Genomic DNA, 25,541 nt, shown 5'->3' on the forward strand with positions numbered 1-25,541 from the left:
CGAACACTTTCAGAGCTGGAGTGTTTTCATACATCCGTAGAACCTAGCCAGCGTAGCCGCTGTCTTTTTATTCGCTGGCCTATGTCAATGTCGTCATATAAATCGTCGTTCCATCGAACGGTATTCGACGTTGCCAATGTTTAGAGGACCATAAATCTTGCGACTTTCTCTAGAAAACCCCAAGAATCCTGATGTTGTCATCATCCAAGCTTAGGGATGTAAACATCGTGAAATGAAACATCGATGGTTCGATGTATCGATGTTTCTCCAAAACCCATCGAAATCAAAAACATCGAAACATCGATGTATTTTTGAACTTTTTGAACTTATTTTAAATTTAGTGTGAAAAGCTAAGGGATACAGAAGCAGAAATAAGTAGCATAAATAAATGAAATGTAGTACATCTTATGTTGATACATTTTATTTCACTTATCATTATATGTCTGTTAAAGTTTTTTCACAATAAATAACAGAATTTCAATTTAACTTTTACGTGATAGTTGCCCTGGGTTTAGAAAACGGTGGTTTGTGGTAAGTGGCCACAATGTGTAAATATTAATAAGCCTATTAATACAACTCCGGAAACATAGTATTCATGTCAACCCAAACGCTATTGGCTTCTGATTGGTAGAGGTAACAGCCGAGATACATTTTCTCTTCAACCTTCCGTCCCTGTAAGTGTAGATAAATTTGATAGCTTACATTTCACCTTTTGGTGAACCAAATGTTTATTCGGGTTCCAAATATCAAACGAGAATTCTGTTTCTCACTCATCCGAATATTCCGTTGTATCAGCGCGATTCTTTGAATTTTTATGAAACAAAAAAAAAAAATATTTCTTTTTGCCGTAGTATCCATAAAATGCAGTAATTTGAATCTCTGATCTAACGCAGTAGCCTACGCCAGAATTAAATTGTATAAATAAATCATAAAAGTAACCGCATTATTGTCCAAACGCACATTCCCTTAACGAATTCTCCGTATTTTACAAACATCGAATTCCAATGTAATAAAGCGTATCCAAATAGAGGGTTTCGAGTTAATACCCGAAAAAGTGTGAAGGTATGAAGTAAAATTTTTATATAAAACATCGACTCAAAACATCGTTGAAAGTAACATCGATGCATCGATGTTTTTAGATTCGAGACATTGATGGCTAACATCGATGTTTCAAAAACATCGTTTGCATCCCTATCCACGCTTCAGCGCCATCCATCAGGACGGGAATAGTGAGCGACTTGTAGAGTTTGATTTTGGTTCGTCGAGAGAGGACTTTACTGTTCAATTGCCTACTCAGTCCAAAGTAGCACCTGTTGGCAAGAGCGATTCTGCGTTGGATATTGCTATTGCTGTTAATGCTGGTTCCCAGATAAACGAAATTATCTACAACTTCAAAGTTATGATTGTCAACAGTGACGTGGGAGCCAAGACGCGAATGCGCTGACTGTTTGTTTGATGACAGGAGATATTTCATCTTGTCTTCGCTCACCACCAGACCCATTCGCTTCGCTTCCTTATTCAGGCGGGAAAAAGCAGAACTAACGGCGCGGGTGTTGTTTCCAATGATACCAATATCATTTTAAAAAAGATTGTACCTTCTCTGTTTAGCTCTGCGGCTCGTATTAGGACAGGACCTTGTATGCAATGTTGAGGAGACTAATCCCACGGTAATTGTTGCAGATTGTGGGGTCTCCCTTTTTATGGATTGGGCAGAGCACACTGAGATTCCAATTGTCGGGCATGCTTTCTTCCGACCATATTCTACAAAGAAGCTGATGTATGCACCTTATCAGTTCTTCGCCGCCGTGAATAGCTCGGCCGGTAATCCGTCGGCCCCCGCCGCTTTGTTGTTCTTCAAGCGGGTAATTGCTATTCGAATTTCGTCATGGTGGGGTAATGGATCATCTATTCCATCGTCATCGATTGGGGAATCACGTTCGCCATCTTCTGGTGTTGTACTTTCACTGCCATTCAGCAGGTCAGAGAAGTGTTCCCTCCATAATCCCTGTATGGTCTAGACATCCGTTACCAGATTACCTCCTCGGTCCCTACATGATAATGCTCCGATCTTGAAACCTTCTGTAAATCGCCTCATCTTTTCATAAAATTTCTCTACAACGCTTAGCCAATCGATGACAGCTAATATTAGTTGTTCACTAAACGAGTAGTTTTTTATTGAAATTGGCCGTAATGTGTTCAGACTAGATGCAAAAAATTAAAATGTCAAATTATAGTGATTAGTGTGATCAAATGAATATAAATGCTATACAAATTTAGTTCAGACTGCATGTCTTCATTCTAAGTTGGCAGGTAAATAAAGTTAATATTTATTAAATAATAAAGTTTTGAAATGGCAACAGCGTTCAGAAATCAAATTTCATACAAATTTCCTTCCATAACTCGAAGTTCTCCATAACTCGATCCCTTGAATTGGCAATAGAAGTAAAATATCATACAAATCTCCTTCCATAAAGCGAACTTTTCGACCAGGGCATAATACAAAATTTAAAATCGTACTATCGAGGCACAATTTAAAAAGAGTCCCTCTATATCGTATGAAGGAGAATAAAAAATATGTTATTACTCTAATTGATTTCATAAATCATGTAACAAAAGCATGGCATACAGACGTCAAGAGCTAAACAATAGAAGTAAAGTGCATCAAACAAAATTACATAAAACATGTTTAAATGTATTTACATAAAACTTTATGCGAAGTAAATAAATAGAACGGTGTATAAATCTATAGTTTACAGTTTTTTTTCAAAAATTTAATCTTTTAATGAAAATTCGATCACTCAAAGTCTCTCTAACTTGAAGTTTTTTTGTGGATTATGGTGATTCGAGTTAGAGAAGTTCCACTGTATATACTTTTGTATATGTATGTATGTATATATGTATGTATACACATAAATTAAAAATATAGAATTAATTTATTTTACTAATTCCTAAAAAACGAAGACAGCAACGAGGGTTAATAAATACATATATGATAGAACGTACGTGAGCTTATTCTTTTTAAGTATTCATTAATGCTTAATTTCAGAGCGAAATTGAGACCGTCCACGACTATTATTGTGTTGTTTTTATGGCTAATATTTATATAATATTTCGTTTGTGTGAGTTTGCTTTCAATCGGCATATATTCTTTTATCATTTTGCGCGTGTCCGTACTCATATGTAAGTATAAATATAACGAATTTGTTATAAAAATTACTTCCAGTTCACAACAAACCAATTGAATTCACATTAAAATTAATGGGAATAAAATTGGTTGGCGCAGTTTTTAAAACAACTGTTATAGGAAACAAGTAAGGAAATGCTAAGTTCTGGCGGATCCGCATATTTTATTATCTCGCAATTTGCAAGGCTCAAAGGAGGCAAACTAATTTCAGGTGTTGGTAAAACATATATTTTAGAATAATGCAAATTAGTTTGATATTCGCTATGCGATGAAATTATGAATGGATAACATTCATATTTAAGATCTTATTGATATATACTCAATTAATTTGATTATGCTCTGCGGCGTTGTGCAAATATACAAATTTTCTCTGGTTTAATAAAATATAATACAAAATTATATAAACCATAATTTTACAATGGGAAATGCAGCAAAAAGTGTAAACTTATAAACAAAGCAAATAAAACACTAAATTTAAATCGGATACATAGATTACAAATATGCATACAGACATACATATATTTTATACCCAGTGAAGGCAACAAGTTTCAATTTTAAAATATTGCTAAATTTTTTGTTGCAGCAATTCTTTATCTCTTGATGCTTACACAATTTGTTCATCACGAACTTCCTTCTTCTTCTAACTGAATCCTCGTTGTCCGGTATTTAATGAATTATTTAATTTTCGTTTACTTCGTCGAAACAATCATTACACCGTAGAACACTCGGCTGGGTATTGAACCAAACTTTCTTTTTTCGGGAGATTGACCAGGAAAAAAATATATATCAAAAAAAATATATATATCATATTCACGAATAAAGTTAATCGGGTTAAATATCCCTGTCTATATTATTAATGCAACAATAATAGACTAAGTGATGTGAAACATGAAATGGCTAAAAACTACTATATATAGTATGGATAGAGATCTAGCGCACTTTATGAAAGAAATGTGCAAAGCTTAATAACGTTACTTTTAAAGAGAAGATTTACTTGGGCAAGTGTTTAGCTCACTTTAAAAGATCCACATGGAATACTAAATATTATTAATAAGTAGAGTGAAAATATCTTATATTATAACTTCAATGAATAATATGTGTAATAACCGTTATTCTTAACGGTCGTATCACATTTTCTTAATAAGCTGTATGTTAACCCTTGTCCAAAGGAGTAGAGTTCCACGTTTCCTGTACTCCTTCCCAAAGCTCTTCGAAATTTTTAAAACTTTCTTTGCCCATTCTTTACAAACACATCATTTCACTACAACTTTCTATTATTATTTTTTGTGGTGATAATTGTCCTAACCTTAAATCAAAGACATTAGATATTTAGACTAATGATTAATTTTTTGATGTGCACGGGGCATTGTAGAAACCTACAAGTAGATAATCTAAAATACATAGAAAGAAATTTCGATACGAATGCAATAGAATGAAGGAAAATGCAAGACACTTCGCAAGGATTTATGTCGATAAATACTACTAAATCGACACTTGGCGCGGGTTGTAGTGCAGATTTTGGTACTATGAACAACAACAACTCAAGGCAATGGACACTTCGCGCGGGTTGCATGGTACTAAAAAAGACCCAAAACTGCAATGTCGAGTTGCCGTGTTATACTACAATATTTATTACTTTTAGTAAATTATTAGTATTTTTCTTGTTTGTCGATATTAGTCGGAATTAAATTTGGGTCCGTTTGACTAACTGTCTATATGGGTCGGAATATAATCTGTGTCTGTGGTTTTGTCTTTTTTTGAATTTTTGTTCATAATTCAATGTAATTTTCATTTGATTTGATATTTTGAAAGGATGACTTTTTTTGTTAGAATTAGTTTGTACGCTTATTATTGTTTTTTTGTGCTTTTAAACCGTTTCGTGTACCAGGTTTAGAACACATTTCTCCACCACTATTCTTTTGATAGGGATTCTTAGTTACGATTTCGCTGTGGGTGACTTTTGTATATATTGTTATTGCAAAAATATTATTGTAGATTGTTTAGATCGCTATTTCTTGAAATATATATATACTAAAAAAATAAAATGGTAACGCGCCTATATTGCAACCTCAGAGGTGGTGAGGAAGAGCAATACATACGCAATTAATTGTTGTTACGAATGAAATTTTTCATTAAAATATTTCCATTTGCAGTACGTTTATTTAAAACTCTGTGTCGAAATACGTAGTAAATCGAACAGGTGATCTAAGCTGTGAAAAATTTCCCGTTATCCAGCTGATTCTTTTGCTACTTGTAGGCATATACAATGGCACGGGGTCGCTGCTTAATAGAGAAGAGCATTACAAAGCTTACGCGCTATGTTTTATAACTGCAGGCGGACTTGAACCTAACTGTTGCTTATGTATTGGCAGTTCCCTTTTGTGTTATATTTGTTTCAGCAGTCCTGGAATTAAGTAGGTCTTGCTGATTTGCTGACATGATGTTGCCATATAATGTTATAAATATAACATAATTATAACGGGTGATTTTTTTGAGGTTAGGATTTTCATGCATTAGTATTTGACAGATCACGTGGGATTTCAGACATGGTGTCAAAGAGAAAGATGCTCAGTATGCTTTGACATTTCATCATGAATAGACTTACTAACGAGCAACGCTTGCAAATCATTGAATTTTATTACCAAAATCAGTGTTCGGTTCGAAATGTGTTTATCGACAAATTTTGTTCAGCGATGAGGCTCATTTCTGGTTGAATGGCTACGTAAATAAGCAAAATTGCCGCATTTGGGGTGAAGAGCAACCAGAAGCCGTTCAAGAACTGCCCATGCATCCCGAAAAATGCACTGTTTGGTGTGGTTTGTACGCTGGTGGAATCATTGGACCGTATTTTTTCAAAGATGCTGTTGGACGCAACGTTACGGTGAATGGCGATCGCTATCGTTCGATGCTAACAAACTTTTTGTTGCCAAAAATGGAAGAACTGAACTTGGTTGACATGTGGTTTCAACAAGATGGCGCTACATGCCACACAGCTCGCGATTCTATGGCCATTTTGAGGGAAAACTTCGGAGAACAATTCATCTCAAGAAATGGACCCGTAAGTTGGCCACCAAGATCATGCGATTTAACGCCTTTAGACTATTTTTTGTGGGGCTACGTCAAGTCTAAAGTCTACAGAAATAAGCCAGCAACTATTCCAGCTTTGGAAGACAACATTTCCGAAGAAATTCGGGCTATTCCGGCCGAAATGCTCGAAAAAGTTGCCCAAAATTGGACTTTCCGAATGGACCACCTAAGACGCAGCCGCGGTCAACATTTAAATGAAATTATCTTCAAAAAGTAAATGTCATGAACCAATCTAACGTTTCAAATAAAGAACCGATGAGATTTTGTGAGAATTTTATGCGTTTTTTTTTTTTAAAAAAGTTATCAAGCTCTTAAAAAATCACCCTTTATAAACATAAAAATGTCCCACATTTTTTTGGTCTGACTTCTTGGGTTTTCTCACGATGTACAAGTGTACATGTACAAATGACTATGGGCGAATGACAATCCCTCTTTAATATTCTTTTTCGACTATAGCGTTATTTTCGTTGACACACCCATACAAATTATTTTCATTTAGACGTCTCCATTCCCATTCTGTGTTCAATTCGACCTTCATTGTCTCTGAGAGTTTAAAATAATTCAAAACAATTATTTGATCCTCCCGGTAGGTTGTTTTGTGAGAAGTCGCCTTAGGAATTCTGTTCAGATTCATGTGAACAACCCATATTCATTGAGCCAAAAGTGGGTCTAACATCTAATAAAACGAACTGGTTAAAATAAAAAAGTATGTGCGTAGCCACATTAATATTGATTTAAATATAAATACAGTAGGATATTGATGAAAGTATAAGAGAATTTCATGATGTAATAACTAATGCAGCTGTCATAGCAACACCAAGCAGAAACAATAAACCGATTGACCGTCCGATAGTCCTGGATATAGTGTACCTTGGTGGTGAAAATAAGTGAAATTGGTTCACGAATTACCTCAGCCCTCATACACTATATATGATGATTTTCATTATTCTATTGAACTTTATGCCGAATATATGGGTCAAATTGAGTGAGATCTTAATAAAAGTATATCAATAAATTGCGAAAGTATAAAATGTTCGGTTGCACCCGAACTTAGCCTTTCCTTATTTGTATTATTTAATTTTATTAATATAACACACAATTTGACCCACATATTCGTCATATATATGGTATAAAGTCCATTGAAAGTTGGACACCCTAATATTAGGTATATGGGAGCTAGCTGAAGTTATTACCCGATTTCACCCATTTTTTCCACGGAGACATATTATTAGAAGAAAAATATTCCCTCTGATTTTTTTCAAAATATCTTCACTAGTACTTACTGTATATATGCAGTATGTAAAATAAACTATTCAGATCGACTTCAAAGTTCTGGTATATAGGACGTAGGCGTGGTTGTGAACCGATTTGAACTATTGTCACAACATATCATTGGAATGTCAGGAAAATATTATAAACCGAATTTCATTGGAATTGATCGGGCAGTTTCGGATGTATGGTTTTTGACCCACAAGTAAGCGGAGCCTCACCCATTTAAAATTTTGTATACCAATTTGAGTGCAGCCCTTCTGAACCTTCTTTGTAATGAAATTTAAGGTTTCTAGTGTTTTCCCTTACTGAATTCAAGAATTTTTAGTAGTTTTCAACATAACCTTTGTATGAGAGGTAGGCGTGGTTAATATCCGATTTCCTCTATTTTTGAACTGTATAAGATAGTATCTAAAAGAAACGATTCTTGGAATTTTGGTTGATATAGCTTTAGTAGTTTAAGAGACAAAAAACTTAATGGGAGCGGGGCTACGCCCACTTTTCCAAAAAAATTACATCTAAATATGCCCCATCCTATTGCGATCCTTTGTACTAAATTTTGCTATTTTACCTTTATTTATGGCACTTTATCTGTTTTCGGTTTTCGCCATTTTGCGGGAGTGGCAGTAGGCCGATTTCGATTTCATCAAGATGTCTCAATTTAAATATAACTCTATACCTAACTCGATTAGGTTTAGGTGCTACAAACAACCATTAGGTGAACAAATTTAATATACTTAGCAACTTTGTTGTGAGAGTATGAAAACGATTTAACAGTTTGGTTCACGCATAACATTTTTAATGGTATTGCACACCATTTTTTGTAACATTTTACTATATAAGCATTATTTACTTAGTTTGTTCCTTTTTGTAAAGGTCCCAAATACTTTTAATTTTTTCAACAACAATAGTATCTTTCTGTTACCATTTTATTAAAAACTATTATGATATTAACTATTAAATATAAGTTCCCAACAGAGAGTAGTTATTGGATAGACTGAACACAACTGATGACTAAAACTATAAGTTCGATAAATTAAACCCCAGAAATACGAAGAGACCAAATATGTATAATTTCTATGTGCTCCTCGAACACACTTACTAGTGCTGCTCCCGTCACGATATCAAAATCGAGCTTGGCGACTTCAACGCTAGGGTGGGCACGGAGAGCATATGTATTTGTTCCGACAGTTGGAAAATTCCGCCTTCACGATCAAACTACCGATAACGATTTGAGGTTGATCGACTTCGTCGCGGCTCGAAACATGGTAGTAAGTAGCACCAAATTTCAGCATCGAAAAATTCATCAGGCTACTTGGCTGTCTCCTGATCAAAGAACACGAAGCCAAATTGATCACGTTGTGATAGACGGAAGGCATACTTCCAGTGTGCTTGACGTACTAGATCCGTGGTGCCAACATCGATTCAGATCACTACCTTGTTGCAGCCAAGGTCCGCGCACGCCTCAGTGTTGCGAATAGCGTACGCCAAGTTACACAGGGAAAGCTGGACGTCCAAAAGGTGCAATCACATCAGACAGGCAAGGATCGACTCTCACTCCTGCTATCTAGTAGCACTACTCAACCCGATGATATATGCACGCAGTGGAGTCACATTGTCCATTCCATGCGTACCGCCGCTTTAGAGGTCATTGGCCATCAGCATCAGCGCCGAAATGACTGGTATGTGTCGCTCCGCCAAGGACGCAGCCTATACGGCCACCTTGCGTACCGCAGCGACGCAAGCTGTTAAGGACCGATATCGTGAAAAGAGGAAGGAAGAGAGACGTATTTTCAAACGAAAAAAGAGAGGCGGAAATACGTGAGCAAGTAGAGCTTGAGATCCTGGCAACAGGAACATGACCCGAGACTTTTATCGGAAGGTCTCCCCCCTGACTAAAGGCTTTAAACCCAGGCCTAGTTCCTGCAAAGGCGATCAAGGCAACATGGTGACAAATGCCCAGAGCTTATAAAGGATTGGAGGGAATTTGTGTAAACTATCGCGGTATCAGTCTTCTAAATATCCCGTATTAGGTCTCATCGTCAACAAACTGATAGGACCTTATCAGTGACCAATGTCGGCGACATCGATTTTGTCGGCTGCATCAACAGTGTTCAGCATTTTCAAGTCTGGAAAAAGAAGCGAAGCAAATGGGTCTAGTAGTGAACGAGGGCAAATGACTATGTATGAGCTCTTCGGCGATATAGAAACAGTGCACCGCATAAAAATACAGCGGTTGCGATGGCTTGGACATATCGCCCGATTGGAAGAAAACACCCTAGCACGAAAAATGTACGACACGGTACCCACTGGCGGCCGACGAAGAAAAGGACGACCGGAACTCAAATTATAACAGTTTTGTGGTTATTCAATTAAAGAGGTATAACAACTGTAGTAATAATCTAATATTAAAACATTTGTGAAAATATCGCACTCTTAACAGTAATATTTCTAATTGTAAAGCCAAGTGAGAAAAATCCTTGTCTATGGATGTACATATATGACGAGTACATAACTAAAACATACATTAAATTAAATAAATTACATTAAATTATTTTCTTTCCTGTTGGAAAATTTAATGGCATCGAATAGATGCACTAATTTGAGAAGTTATATTTATTGTAATATACCACCAATATATACTTATATTTAACTTTGTACGATCCATTGTTTCGTCCGTGAGCTACTTGAAATGATAGACATAACATTATGCCTGTTGAGAGTAAATAGATTTTCAAGCGAATATAAGGGTAATATTCAATGAAGTTTGACTTTTATTTTCGATGACTTGTGATTGCAGGTTAGATTATGTTAAGCTGTTCCTCGTGACAAGCTTATCCTCGCGACAAGTGTCCCACTTGGACAGCTTATAGCGCCATTCCATTGTGATGGTACGGAGCCTCAGCTCGTTCCCAGCCTGGAGTAAGCAGCATTTATGAATTTCAACCTCATGTGGAATTGTAACACTACTACATTAGACTGATTTCGGATCAACACCCTGATCAATTTCAAGTAGCGTGGATGAATAATATATTTTTCTGTCGAACGCGCTCCAAAAAATTAGGTAATATCTACTGTCGTAATATCTACTTTTTTATTTATCGTTATAAAAAATGCATTTTTTTCCATTAAAAACTTGTCTTCTTTTTTTTTTATTTTGTCATGGAAGCATCGGATACGACCTCGTTATTCAAAACATTTTGGGATATATAACTATAATTTTGACCTACAGCACTTATTGTAGCAGTGTGTTTCCTTACAGGGTTGCGTGTGTTTATAAGTGCATACATATATCAAATGCATTATCATCGTTGGCATAACAACTTAATCACATATGTTGGAATGTGCGTGCACATACCATGTATTGTAGATAGAGTGAGTGATTTTGCTGACTAAAAACCGCTTGGTGAACCCTAGCCCCAAATATCGCTGAATGGTGAGAACAGTTTCAATAACTCGCTCCAACTCATGCTGCACTCAGCGAAGTTAGTACGACTGTTACGATTGTAATTATAGCAAGTGTTATATTTCTGGCGCATCCTTTGCTTCCTTGAACGTCAGTTGCCGGGATGTGTTTAATTTAATTTAATATATATGTGTATATTACACATGCAAAATATATAAATATATGTGAAAAATAGTTTTCTTAATTACAATAGTTTAAACAAAGTGCGTCTTGATAACGTACACATGCAGCGTTTTCTCATTTTTTGTTTCGGGCATTTCGATAAGTTTGTGTCAAAAAGTCTCATAGCAACTATAATTGATGTTATATCAATAATTAAATAAATCATCTACACGTACATATAGAAAACAATTGTTCATCGTTTGGGATTCCATTATCAGTTTGTGATCAATATCCCCTTGTTTCTCGGGTCAGTCTGTCAGTGAGAAAACACAGTAGAGAACCAACTGCGATTACTCAGTTGTAGGTATGTGAATATCAGACATGAATTTACGCCTGTGTGCACTCATACGCTTAAGCTCTTGATTGTAAATGAGTTCGCCTATGTTTTTGCGATATCAAAGGCAGTAACCACAATGGCCAACGGTTACGACAATGAGATCAGAACAAAACAAAGTACACAATAATAAAAAATCTACAATTACGGTTTAACGAACAGTGTCGACTTTTATGTATCTGTGTACATACAGACACATGTATTTATATATATATATATATATTCAATCGACTATTCAACGAATGAAAGCCAATTGTGCGACTTTTGATGGTTGAAACGTGAAATCATTGTCATCCCACTCACAAGGCAAAATCTTTTAAACGCTATTAATTTATAAGACACAACGAAAATGAATTACATACCCATATATTCACATATTCACAAAAGTTAGCTCAAACACACATAAGCTCATCTTTGTATCTACATGTATGTGTGTATGTGCTGATACGCTCAAAAGTGAATTTTTGCGCGTGTACTCGATGAATGCGAGAAATGGAAGATCGCACAACAAATAAGCAAGTAAAACTCACGTGGATGTTTACATAGATTAAGCATAGGCATGGAAATACATTCATATATACACTTAAATGAATACGAACGTAAAACATTAGGCTGGAAAGACTGGCCGACTAACGCTTGTATAACACCTAATTAGTGAGAAAAAATATATGTTCCTAACTTCAGCACACATGCTAGTATATGAGTATGAGAGCATGCCAGCTGTTACTCCGCATTCAAAGGGACGCGCAAAAGAGTGGGAATCTACATACATACATACCTATACATACATGCATGCGCACGTGTATGAAGTTTACCAACCTGCCAGCAAAAGTTGTTTGAGCTCTCGATCTCTACTACCTCACAACGTACTCACTTGCTCCCTGGTTAATTTTCACAAACTGCTCGTAAAAATTTCCATATACACATACGCAGTGTATCTACACACATATGAACGGTTTATTAAGATAAGTGTCTGAGCAAAAGAGGCTCCACAAGCTGCCAGTACCCCATCGCTTGCCTCTACACTTATTTCCCATTCAACTAGGTATATCGAACTTACATACATACATATGTATATTTATTAATATGTAATATATATATGCCCTGTTACTGGTAGAGCCAACATCAGTAAGATTCAAGAGTAAAGTGTTTATATGTCAATGGCTGCGGAGACAACGCCAACCAAGCAGCATTGTCGACAGTATGTATGAATGTATAACTGTATAACTGTGTATGTATGTATGTTTGTATAGATGCGTTAGCAATGAAATAAGCTCTTTAGGTCGCAGTCATCAGTAGTTTTCGTTTTCGTTTTCGTTCTCGTTTATTTTGTACTTGTAGTGAGTATCGAGCGAGCGCCACTAGTAGATCTATCGGAGTCCGTGTTTGAATCGCAGCTAAAGCTGGATCTGTCGACAGAGACACAGGCAAGACCAGAACCAGCACTATCGCTGAACTGATTGATTGGATACGGATTCTGCAGTTTACCGCAAGCGACACAACTTCTCCCTGATCATTTTTGTTTTGACCTCGTGTACGAACGACGCACGGTGGCGGTGGTGGTTGGATTCAGCAAAAAGTTCTACCAAAATGCTGGTCTCATTTCGCTGTGCGAAGCATTGCTTCGTTGTATTAAAATTGCTCCTTTAACGTGCTTAATCGATCTATAGACGCTCCGTGAAGACCCCAACTACTGACAATATTGTTCCGAGAACCAAATGAGAAAATATTATTAGTGTAGCCTCAGCAAGTGTCCGTTTTGTCGATATGCGCGTTTATCCAGAGAATGTGCGCATAATTATATCACACGCTGGTGTTTTTTCGTTTCAGTCGTGAGTAATTTGACATACCCAGTTGGATCAATAAATAAGTGTCTTCTAATTCAAGCAAATCTTATTAAAACTTTAACAGACATCAACGATAATAAATACGTGGATATTTACATTGAGTGAATATTTAGTAGTTTGAGAAACTAGCTGAAACGTCATTAAAATCACGCTCTTACTAACTGGCCGAGCGCACAACGACAACGTCAACAAAACAACAGCAAAAAGGAAAAACAATAACAACCATAAAATAAACAACAAAACTGTGCAGAAGTGGACTTATCAAATTAACAAATACAGAGTTGAACATAAAATACAAAGCTAAAAAGTTAAACACACATGAACAGTGAACGAGATTACGTTGTTGGCATTGTATAGGAAAATCACCATACATCAGACATCGCACACCAATTTGACTAGCGACTCTGCGTGTAGTGTCGAATTATTAACAAAACAAAAAGCCATTTCAGAAAGTAATCGAGTGTTGCGCGAGTCGGAAATATTTTTCACACCACATGTTCGGAGAGCATAGTTTGTTTATTATTCTCCACAAGTGATCCTATTATCTGTACTATCAGCCTAAAAATTACTAAAAAGTAGTAGAAAACGCGGCGCTAACTGAAAAACCAAAAAAAAAAAATTATAATATTCATAAATTTTAAATAAGTAAATCTGAATATACGGTGTAATATTGTCGGGCATCGCACGAAATCAGTCAAAGCGCCATGATGAATTCAAGCATTTGACTAGACGCGATAAGCGCAACAACAAATCCTGTAGAAAGCTGAAGTGCTGCTGCCTGATTAAACTGATAAATAACTGCTGATGAGCACAGTGAGAAAACATTACGAAAAATAATAATTAATAATAAACTATAAAAAAGAGTTGTTAATTTTTCGTTTGCGACAAAACTTTGCCTTTCAATAAATGGAGAACCCTAATCACAAAGAACTCCGATTCCATTCCAATGAGCACGAAGTGAGTTACATGTATTTGATAAACAAAATGCTGCTGAAAATCGAAAATACCCTACTACGAAGCCATCGTCAACGTGAGACCACTGGAATTAAGGAGCTGTACAACTCCTTCTTCGTGTTATTTTAAACATTTTAGCTGTAAAACCTGCAAACTGTTTCACTAAGACAGCCTTCAGTGTCAAAGTAAAATAATTAGTCAACATAGCATCTTCGTTACTAGTTTGTGTTACAAAGTTATATGTTGTTAAGGAGTTAAATATAATAATAGAAAAGATAAAAGTTAAAATAACAATAAGTGAAAGAAGCATCTGGTTGTTAGTAAAATCAAAGTGTAAAGAGCAGCCCCGAATGTGAAACATAAATGTTGCAAAGCTCTTGTACCTCAAACCCTTAAAAAAATTCAAAAATATGTGTAAATAGAAGACACACTCTGAAAACCACTACCTTTCTGCTACGATCAACTTCATTAGGCGTAGTTAAAGACGACTGCCTTCGTTGTCTTCCAAAATTCAGTACTCGCGTCGGAAAGAAATAAAAAAACGTATGTGATTGAAAACATTTGTTCCGGGAATCTACTATTCAATTCCGTTAGTTGGATTAAAAAACGCAGTGTTTGGTTGTGTGTATTAAGGTCCTTGGTATATTTATAAAACCGAATGGCGCTTTCGCTGCTTTCGCAACATCAGCAGCAGCCAAATTACTTCGATTTGCAAACATTATTTGACCCATATCCATTACAACAACATCAACAACAAAACCCACAGTACCCGCATAACTATCACCAACATCAAGAATTACAACTTCAACAACAACAACAACAGTACAATCACCAATTGCATATACAGCAGCAACAGCAGCAGCAACAACTACAACATTTGCCGGCACCCAAAAGCTCAGAAATCAACGTTTCGACTGTGAAAACCGATCCGACAACGGAACCGATAACTTTTTGTCCAGATCAAATGGAATACACCGGCAGCAATCTTCATCAGAATCATAATCATTATCAGCAGCAGCAAAGTAGAAATAGTAACGAAAACATTAACAACACCAATAACAACAATATTAATAATAATAGCAGTAGCAACAACAGAAAAATCAACAACATTACGCAAATAAACAACAATAGTCAGGTAAGTACCATTACCGCCATAAAAAGATAGCAAAGAAGTTTTACACGTGCTTACATTTAAGCATATCCTTTCGCAGTTATAATCATGAATTTAATTATTTCTCTGCAGTAGTATGTATGTATACATACATCCATCCATCCATTTATATACTTATGTGCCAATATTTGGCGGCATCGTTGTTATACTCTCGCAACAAAGTTGCTAAAGTGAGTATTATAGTTTTGTTCACATAACGCTTGTTTGTAACACCCAAAACTAAACGAGTTAGATATAGGGTTATATGTACATCCCAAAGTGATCAGGGTGAAGAGTGGAGTTCAAATCCGGATGTCTGTCTGTCCGTCCGTCCGTCTGTGCAAGCTGTAACTTGAGTAAAAATTAAGATATCTTGATGAAACTCGGAACACTTGTTACTTGGCACCATAGGAAGGTTGCTTTTGATGAGTAAAATCGGACCACTACCACGCCCACAAAATGGCGAAAACCGAAAATACATAAAGTGCCATAACTAAGCAATAAATAAAGCTATGGAAATAAAATGTGGTCCAAAGGATTGTTCTAGGAAGGGGCATATTTGGATGTAATTCTTTTGGGAAAGTGGGCATGGCTCCGCCCCTAATAAGTTTTTTATACATATCTCGTAAACTACTAAAGCTATATCAATGAAATGCTCAGGAGTCGTTTTTTTCAGGCATTTCCTTATATAGTCCAATGGAAATGGTTCACAACCCCGCCTACTTCCTATATATCAGAACTTTGAAGTCGACCTGAATAGTTTACTTTACAATATGTAAAGTAAGCACTAGTGAAGATATCGGAACAGACCTTTGCACAAATACTGCATTTATAGTGTGGCAGCCCCTTTCTAAAAATCACCGAAATCAGACCATAAGTTTCCAAGGCCCCATATATCGAACCTGAGGATCTCGGTGCTTCTAACCTAATATTAGGGCTTCCAACTTTCAATGGACTTTATACCATATATATGACGAATATGTGGGTCAAATTGTCTATTATATAATATCAAATAAATAAATTGCGAGAGTATAAAATGTTCGGCCACAACCGAACTTAGCCCTTCCTTTCTTGTTTTTTATCTAAATTTACATATAAAATTCCCCGCTTAAGTGCCTCATTCGCTTGAATGTGTGTAACATTTAAGCCCCAAATAAAAATTATTTGCAATTTTCCCTCTTTTAAGTGCATTTTTAACGTTTTTTACAATGCATTGAACTGAGTATTGTCAAAAGGAAAACAAATACATATTTTTTTAATGTTTTTTTTTTCGTATTTATTGTTATTAATAAATATTTTTGTTATTAAGGGGTTAGGGGTAGTCAGAGACACAAAAAAATTGAGAATTATCAGTATTTTTTTGCTATTAAATTATGTTATTTTACAAAAGTGGCATTATTACACAATGTTTTGACTTGAAGTAACAAACATTAAAAAAAAGTTATAATTTCCAAAGTTATAGCTGTTTGTGTTGACCCAGTTCCAAAAAACTATCATAAGTTCTTGGAGATTGGCCTAAAATCAATCGGATAAATTTTATAAATAGATAATCCTGGGTCTGATCGAAGCTTTTTTTTTTTCAAAAATTAACAAATTGGCGGCCCCACTAGATTCACACTAGCTACATGCTAGTGCGCTCTTTATAATTGATTTTTTTTTAAACCTGACCTCCCCTTACCCCTCAATACGAAATAAATGTGACTTTCATTTTGAAATAAAAAATATTAGATCGAGGTATTCGAGAAAAAGCTTGGTAAGTTTGGTGGATTTAATTTAAGTGCCTTTACCGTTTTAGTGTCTCAAAAATGTTACATCTTTAGCAGTGTCCCTTAAGCAACGATTACTGTACATATATCTTCTATATCTATTATCTATGTATCTCAATATATTAGGTTGGCAAATATCTCCCTTCCGCCTTTTTGTCTGTTGAATTTCGCGGCTATGTATAAAGCGCTAAAGAGCTCGTATACCCAATATATATATTTTTGGTCACGTTTTTACGAAATTAATTGTGCCACATAACTTCTTAGAAATCAACTATATTTACCATTTTTACGCAATTAATTATAATTCAAGGTTTTATCTTACTGGTAAATAAATAAACACTTAACATTTCATTTCGTAACTATATATATTTTGCAAATCACTAAAATATATCAATTTTATGCGCTTAACGAATAATCGGACAGCAACAAAGTTAATTTAAACAAGTAAGGAAGGGCTAAGTTCGGATGTAACCGAACATTTTATACTCTCGCAATTGATTGAAGAAATTGTATTTACATAACACACAAATTTACCCATAAATTCGGCATAAAGTTTAATAGAATAACGAAAACTGTCATATATATGTAGATATGAGGGCTGAGGAATCCGATTTCATTCATTTTCACCAGCAAGGTGTACTACTTATATCCAAGACTATACGCTCACTTAATTTTGCTAAGATATCTCACATATTAACCAATACATATATGCGGAATAATGCCCAGCGTATTTTTGAAAAACCTATAATTAGGTATATGGGAGCTAGGAGATGTTATGACCCGATTTTAATAATTTTTGGAACAGAACACTATTAGAAAAAAACAATTTCCTCTGACTTGCATTAAATTATCTAAGAGATTTACCCATACTTTCGGTTAAAATTTACCCTTAGGCGTTGAGTTCAACATGTTCGATATCTGGGGCCTTGAAAAGTTATAGTCCGTTTTCGACAATTTTTTCACAAATGAAGCCAGAGATGATATACACTATTTATGTAAAGTTTTATTCCGCTATCTTCATTGGTTCCTTATGTATATATCGTATTATAAAGTGAAGGAATAAGATGGAATTCAAAATTGAGTTATAAAGAAAGTAGTCGTGGTTGTGAATCGATTTCGTTCATTTGTTCGTGTTATCAGGGTGTCAAGAAAATATTATATACCGATTTTCATTGAAATATGTCGAGTAGTTCCTGAGATATGGTTTTTGACCCATAAGTGGGTGCCACGCCCATTTTCTATTTTGTAAAAAAAATTACATCCAAATATGCCCCTAAGTCGTAGAAATAAAATAAAAATTCAATCATAGAATCATCTCATTTATGCTGAAAAACTACTTTTCTTATATATTCGTTTACTAATCGTTTAACTGTAGCTGTATGAGTGCCATCAATGCATCTTATCACTGATATTCCAAATGTTGCACAGAGTGAAATTTTGCTTTTCTGGAATCCACTTCAGACATTTGAAGCTTAATCCACTTCAGACACGAAATACTAGTGACCGGGCCACGCATTGCTGTGGATAATGCATGTAAAAGTCTATTCTGGTTAACTATTTCATAAAGTGAAATTATATAGGGAGTAACTAATTATTTAACTACTTTCCAAGTTTTCCGTCAGCTTTAGTGGTTTGCGATAACAACACCAAAATTCTCTCTTGGGTTTTTTCTCGCCAATTTATCAAAGAATTAATCACATATACCCTCCCATACCTAGATCATGCGTTTCGAATTTTATAGCCTAAATTGTAGCATTGTTATATCCATTTTTGTTTCACTACTATTTTTTAGTTGTTGGAGAGGTCAGATTTTGGCCATCAAGAATACCAATCTTCTCATAGTATCAGTGTTTAAGATTATGCTAAGTTATATTATGATATCCAGATCAAATTATCACTTGATCAAATGGCCGAGCGGACACACGAATGTTGAGTTGTGACCACGTCCACTTACCTAAAAATGTATGTGGTCACTAATATCCTTCCGTGCTGTGAATATCTGTTGCAAAGGTCTTGTTCTTTTCTTAACTTTTACTATTATAAAGAGAAAAGATATGTATGTATGTTTGTAATGAATAAACTCAAAAACTACTGTGCCGATTTCAAACATTCTTTCACCATTGGAAAGCTACATTCACCCCGAGTAACATAGGCTAAATAGAATCTTCTAGCTATTGCTAGAATCTCAACTTTCTGGAGTCTTTCTTGCAAGTCATTCTCTTCGCATCGCAGTCGCGTGCCAGAGAGTCCAAAAACAAGCGCTCGCAGCTGAACAAAATTTCAAAGCCTCTCAAGTACGCGCTTGAGGATCGAGTATGGAGAGATCGAGATCGAGTGAAGCGGCTTGAAGAACAAGATATTAGAAATATACAATCTCGAACTAGGGTGTCAAACTCAGAGCGTTCCTAACGTCTTCATAATCAGAGAGAAAGACAACGGACAACGAATAAATAGAAAACATTCTCAAAATATTAGGTTACAGAATTCTCACTGGTATCATTTCTTTCGTGCTCACCTACACACTCACAATTCCTCTCGAGCCGACCACTGTACCATAGCAATATCGGTATCCTTTCCAATTGAATGTTGATATCAACCTTCATCGTAAAACCTAAGACTTGCCGGCAATTTTATTAAATTAGGTATGGTTTCTCTTCCCAAAGGTATAATTTCGATAAGAAATTTTGAAAATGCATGCTTACTTAACCGACATCTGGAAACAAACCTGAAACAAAAATAAATCATCTCAAGTCGACAAGTAGAAACGTTTTAGCCCAACTCACGTGGAAACCGGTGCATTAGAATCCGTGGATTAGAATGGTCTCTCAAATGCCGCCTTATGATTCTATTTTTATACTCTCGCAACAAAGTTACTAAAGAGAGTTTTATAGTTTTGTTCACATAACGGTTGGTTATAAGTCCTAAAACTAAACGAGTTAGATATATGGTTATATATATCAAAAAGATAAGGGTGACGAGTAAAGTTCAAATCCGGATGTCTGTTTGTCCATCCGCACGTGCAAGCTGTAACTTGAGTAAAAATTGAGATATCTTGGAAGACGTATTTCTTGAAGAAGGTTAAGTTCGAAGATGGGCGTAATTGGACCACTGCCACGCCCACAAATTGGCAATAACCGGAAACATATAAAGAACTATGACTAAGCCATAAATTAAGTTATTGAAGTAAAATTTGGTATGAAGGATCGCACTACGAAGGGACATATGTGGATGTAATGTCGCACTAAGTTTTTTGTACATATCTCGCAAACTACCAACTACTAGAGTCGTTTCTTATAGGTACTACTTTATACATATACTAGCAGACCCGGCGAACTTCGTACCGCCTTTGCCTAAATTTGGTGCACTACTTTATTTTGTATAGCTGACCTATCTTATGTATGCGTACCTATTCAATTTGAACTGGAATCTATAATATCCTCCATATAAAAATGAATACTTATAACAAATTGTTTGTATGGGAGATTAGAAAGGTGTGAATTTTAGGCATTTTCAGGCATTTTTTTCTCTCCGTAAGAAACATTTTCAAACCCCCTGGAATACACACAAAAAAGAATCAGCCAAATCGGTCAAGCCGGTTTCATGCTATGTCGTGACAACGGAAAACGGGTTTAATTTTTCGTTTTTGTGGCTAAGGTACACGTTAAATTTGTAAATTTTTCAATGCAGAGAAAAATTCTTACGCATAAAGACGAAAACGTTATACCTTCTTCAAAGTCGAGGTTGATTTATGTTAAGCAGCATGATAACAACTAACACTACTTTTAATTGCAAGCGAGTGGGGATAATCCAGCAATTTTAAATAGTCTGTGAGATAATTGAATACGTCATCCTGGTTTGTAGCTGTGTCAACTCTCCTGAAATTCTAAATTGTCGCATTAATATCGAAGATATTCTTGTTTTTTTACCACCAATATAGGTCATTCAAGCAGTCATTTATGGTTATCATATTGGTTATCATATGGTTTCATGTCAGGAAAAACACGATGAATAAGCTTCTTCTTTCAGTCAATGAAGTGACAGAAATATGTTGGAAATGTTATTAATCCATTGAGGTGTCAACTGGGACCCTACCATTTCCAACTGCTTCTACAATCGCAATTTGATATTGTTGCAAAATTAGTGGTATGTTAGTTGTTTATTGGCGAATCTTTATGTGTCGCCATAAAGTAGATGATTTTAATCATGCAATTATCCAGGAATAATTGGAAGAGTCTGGCGTAAAACATCTGCCAACAGAATCATGGCTCCACCAAAAAAGTTTTGGTTGTCGCGTAAATCTTTTGAAGTCCTTCGCAGTGCCTCCAGCGACTTCATGAATATCTGGAAAATCTTCGCTATAGCGTTACTTTTGACGATTTTGCAGACTGGTGTTTCTTCGATTTGCAATTTAGGAATAATTTCAAGGCCGAATGTGACGTTGGTTTGCCTACTAACAGTTGCCAAGTTGCCCCTATTCCCGTTAACATTAGTGGTGAAAATGAGAGAAATTGGTTCAGGAATTACATCAGCCCTCATATACTATATATGATGATTTTATATTGGACTTTATGCCGAATATATGGGTCAAATTGTGTGTTTTCTTAAAAAAATTAATGTTCGGTTGCACTTAGCCTTTCCTTATTTGTTACAAATTGTTTAGGGCTATCGACACAACCTTATACAGTTAAACACTGACAAAAATATTTCAACAAAGCAACAATGACAACCTTCAAAATGTTATTATTTTTTGTTTTATTTTTTCATATTTTTGTTGTTAATTCAAATAAAATGCTCTTTTTATTATCTTCCTCGCAATTTTTCCATATTTACTTAATTTCTAAACCTTTCCTGCCCTTCCCCGAATATTTCAAGACATCAATTAGCCAGATCGGTTTGGCCGTTCTCGACTTTTCGCGAGACTAACGAACAGCAATTCATTTTTATATCTATAGATGAGAAATTGTTTGTATGAGAATTTAAAAAAGTGTGGATTTTAGACTTTTTCAGGACCTTATACTTCAAGGAATATTGCAAAAAAAGAATTAGCGAAATCGGTTCAGCTGTTCTCGAGATATGCTTTTAGCAACACATTTTGCGATTCATTTTTAATTAATTTTTCTTAAATGCGTTTTTTAATACTTCACTATTTAATTTTTTATAATTTTCCAACATACAAGCCTTGTCCTAACAATAAAGAATTCATAAAACCAAGAATCATCGGATTTGGTGCAATCGTTCGAAAGTTATGGGCGTACATAACAGAGAGCAGCTTCGGGTATGTTCGAGTGTGTTCAATCACACTAGCTTAAATTCGGTACGAGTGTGTCGTAACACTCTTCAAACACGTGTTCGATCGAGTTTAGAACCCGAAGCGAAAATAACGCAAACGAACAATCAAGACGGTCCTATCTTCGAGTGCAAGCAGCAAACTCGGATTTTATGTATATTATATTTTCGGGTGTGTCGTGCACGTGTTGATTGTGATCGACACACTCGAGTGGCACTCGAAGACCAAAAAATAATAGATAAACATACGTACACACATATGTATGTATGTTGGCGTCGGGATGACGCGTTCTGTCTTAGCTTTTTTGGTTGAATAATTTGAATATTAGACGTCCATAGTACATATTATAAAAGAATAATTCAATTTAAGAATAGAATTCACTCAAAACTTATTTTATGTATTAATTCATAAATCATAAATAAAAAACATTTCATTGCACTTAAATATTTTAATTTTTTTTAAATCACAAATTTCAGGTGTAGACCAGATAAGGTGTTTGTGCCATTGGAAATGTTCTCACAACCCGAATTTTCTATCGTTGTCATTATGAATTATAAAAAGTAAACAAAACAAACAAAACCAATAATCGTTGACAATCACTACGCAATAATAGCATGACTGCCAATTACATACATACATATTCTTAAATTTTGTGCACACTCGTGTGTGACTCGATCACATTCAATACGATCGGGTTAGAGTTCCAGCTCGTTCACAAACGAGTGTCAACTCGGCACTCTGTTAAAATAAGCATATATGCTTGTGTTTCGAGTGTCGCGAAAGGCTCGTTCGTTTTGAACATGTCTCCAAGCGATCAATACGTGTATTCATACCGAAAAGTTTGATCAAACAAAATCAGAGTGGACATTCGAGTGTGCACGAAAATGATATATCCGTTGCAGCTCTCTGGTACATACATTTCGAAAATCCATTTTTATTTATATAGAAGAAGAAGATAGATGTGTTTTGTTAGAAAAAAGTACAAAGACAATAAGAAAAGCAATTCAAGCAACGGTGCGTTGCTGCAAAATAAGTAACTGTAAAACAGAGTAAATATAGTTGACACTGTATTTACATATCTACATACATGCATACATACGGCAATTTATGCGAGCATTTGATTGTGCTGTTTAGCGTTATTTCACTTGTTCTGCGATCATTTATATATGCAAACTTTTTTGCTTTGTACTTTACTTCAATAAGTTATGTAGTAAAAGATGCGAGAGATGGAAGAGAGAGAGAGTGCATACATATGTATGTACTTTACTTCATTACGTTATGCTGGAAAAGATGTGCAGAGATGGAAGAGAGAGAGTGCGTGCCGCAAACGATAAAGAGCACACACACAAAGCGCGCTTCGCTGTAGACTGCGTTTGGTGAACGAAAAACCTTATGCTTGCAATATTTTTGATTTTTCAAAAACTTCAACCCGAAAGAAAAAGGATATGATTTCGGAAAATTAAAAAATAAGTATGCCACTCGCGAACCTAGAGCAAATGCTTTATTTAAAAAAAAATTTATAAAAATCGCTTCAGAACTTTAGGAGATTAGCCGTTACAAACATTTTTCATATAAGCGATTTTATATAATTTGTATAGATATATGTAGGTACTACCGGATATCTTGATGAAACTTGGAAGACGTATTTCTTGAAACCATAAGAAGGTTAAGTTTGAAGATGGGCGTAATCGGACTACTGCCACGCCCAAAAAGATATCCGGATTCGAATTTTACTCGTCACCCATCATCATTTTGATATATATACCCTATATCTAACTCGTTTAGTTTTAGGACTTACAACCAATGTGAACAAAAATAATACTCTCGTAGCAACTTTGTTGCGAGAGTATAAAAAAAATTATTTAAGTTGAACAAATTTTTTTCATACTGTTCCATTTATACTTTGAGCCAAAAATGCACCACTCTAGTTTGATCTTCTGTACCAAATACTACTTTCATAACTTTATGGCTTAGTTATGACACTTTATGTGTTTTCGGTTTTCGCCATTTTGTGGGCGTGGCAGTGGTCTGATTTCGGCAATTTTCAATAGCAACTCCTCTTTCCACAGTTCCGAGGAAAAGGTATGGCAAACATCGATGTTTTTGTCAAAAACAAATATCGTTTGCATCCCTATACGCAATGCTATGCAGTTGTCAGGAGATCTAATGTCTTTAAATAAATTGGAACTGTATTTGATGAAAATAAAAAATTTAATTTTCAAAATAATTTTTTAAATTGTTTGATATAGCGAGAATGCCACTACATAATCAGCTATTATTCTTCTGAATTCACAATTTTGATTGGAAAGATTAAAGAAAATTCAGGTCCAGTTGCACATTCATCTTGAGTCTCAAGGCCAAACCAAGTTCTTTTATATTTAGATTTAGAGAATCTATGATTTGAGATAACCACCAATATTCACCGATTAGTGCTGAATTTGGAATGTTCAATTAAAAATGTTTATGATGCAAAATATTAAATATTATTGCTAAATTACATATTATATAATCTCCCTAACTCATTTAGAAAAATACATCTTACATCTTATCAACTAATAACTTTATAATTAGTAACTCTTACAAACATGATTACGAGATGATTTGTGCTGAATGTCAACTCTACGAAAATTTTTACGAATAATTTTCATGCCAACAAGATATTTCCTGTATAAATGTCATGTCATATTATTTGTCTTCTAAACCAATGAACTACTACAAGTTTAGCCGATTAGCATTTTACAAATGGGTAAAGTTTTAGGGTGATCTTGTTCGTAATAAAGTAAATTTGTTTGCTGATAATCTTCTAAAAGCTCAAAACTTAAAACTTTTTGAAATTATGGGCAATGGGAAATGTGAAATGTTACATCAAAGTATGGTTTCTGTAACATACAAATTTGACATATTATATTTATTTAATGTTATTTTTGCAATATCGGTGGCACCATAACTGAATACTTTGTTCAGTGCATATCTCAGTTTACGAGTATATGTACATACATATATACATATGTTTAATATTGTACATTTTTAGTTTA

At 35.1% G+C, this 25,541-nt stretch overlaps 2 protein-coding genes across 4 annotated transcripts in view; both read left to right on the forward strand.

Annotated features, from left to right (window-relative positions):
• The first annotated feature begins 10,991 nt into the window (after positions 1-10,991).
• LOC114804848 (uncharacterized) lies at positions 10,992-15,022 on the forward strand. 3 transcript variants are annotated; one of them, XM_029044820.2, is made up of 2 exons: positions 10,992-11,096; positions 13,333-15,022. In XM_029044820.2, exon 2 carries the CDS (start codon positions 14,256-14,258, stop codon positions 14,430-14,432), a length of 177 nt encoding a protein of 58 aa, XP_028900653.1. In that variant the 5' UTR covers positions 10,992-11,096; positions 13,333-14,255; the 3' UTR covers positions 14,433-15,022. The 3 variants fall into 3 exon arrangements, with proteins under 3 accessions (XP_028900653.1, XP_054091046.1, XP_054091045.1); XM_054235071.1 differs by lacking the exon at positions 10,992-11,096 and adding an exon at positions 11,194-11,209; XM_054235070.1 differs by lacking the exon at positions 10,992-11,096 and adding an exon at positions 12,687-12,703 and having other exon boundaries at positions 12,844-15,022.
• Positions 14,957-25,541, forward strand: part of Ubp1_0 (transcription factor CP2-like protein 1) — a 43,681-nt gene continuing 33,096 nt past the window's right edge. Inside the window, exon 1 of the mRNA XM_029044818.2 lies at positions 14,957-15,438. Within this exon, the coding sequence (XP_028900651.1) occupies positions 14,962-15,438 (477 nt within the window). The 5' untranslated portion in view covers positions 14,957-14,961. The remainder of the gene's footprint in view (positions 15,439-25,541) is intronic.

This window comes from Zeugodacus cucurbitae, chromosome 6 (assembly GCF_028554725.1).
Source record: "Zeugodacus cucurbitae isolate PBARC_wt_2022May chromosome 6, idZeuCucr1.2, whole genome shotgun sequence".
NCBI lineage: Eukaryota > Metazoa > Arthropoda > Insecta > Diptera > Tephritidae > Zeugodacus > Zeugodacus cucurbitae.

Bases quoted from the DNA above. Each gene is read 5' to 3' on its own strand.
- LOC114804848 (XM_029044820.2), top strand. From the start codon at position 14,256: ATGGAGAACCCTAATCACAAAGAACTCCGATTCCATTCCAATGAGCAC.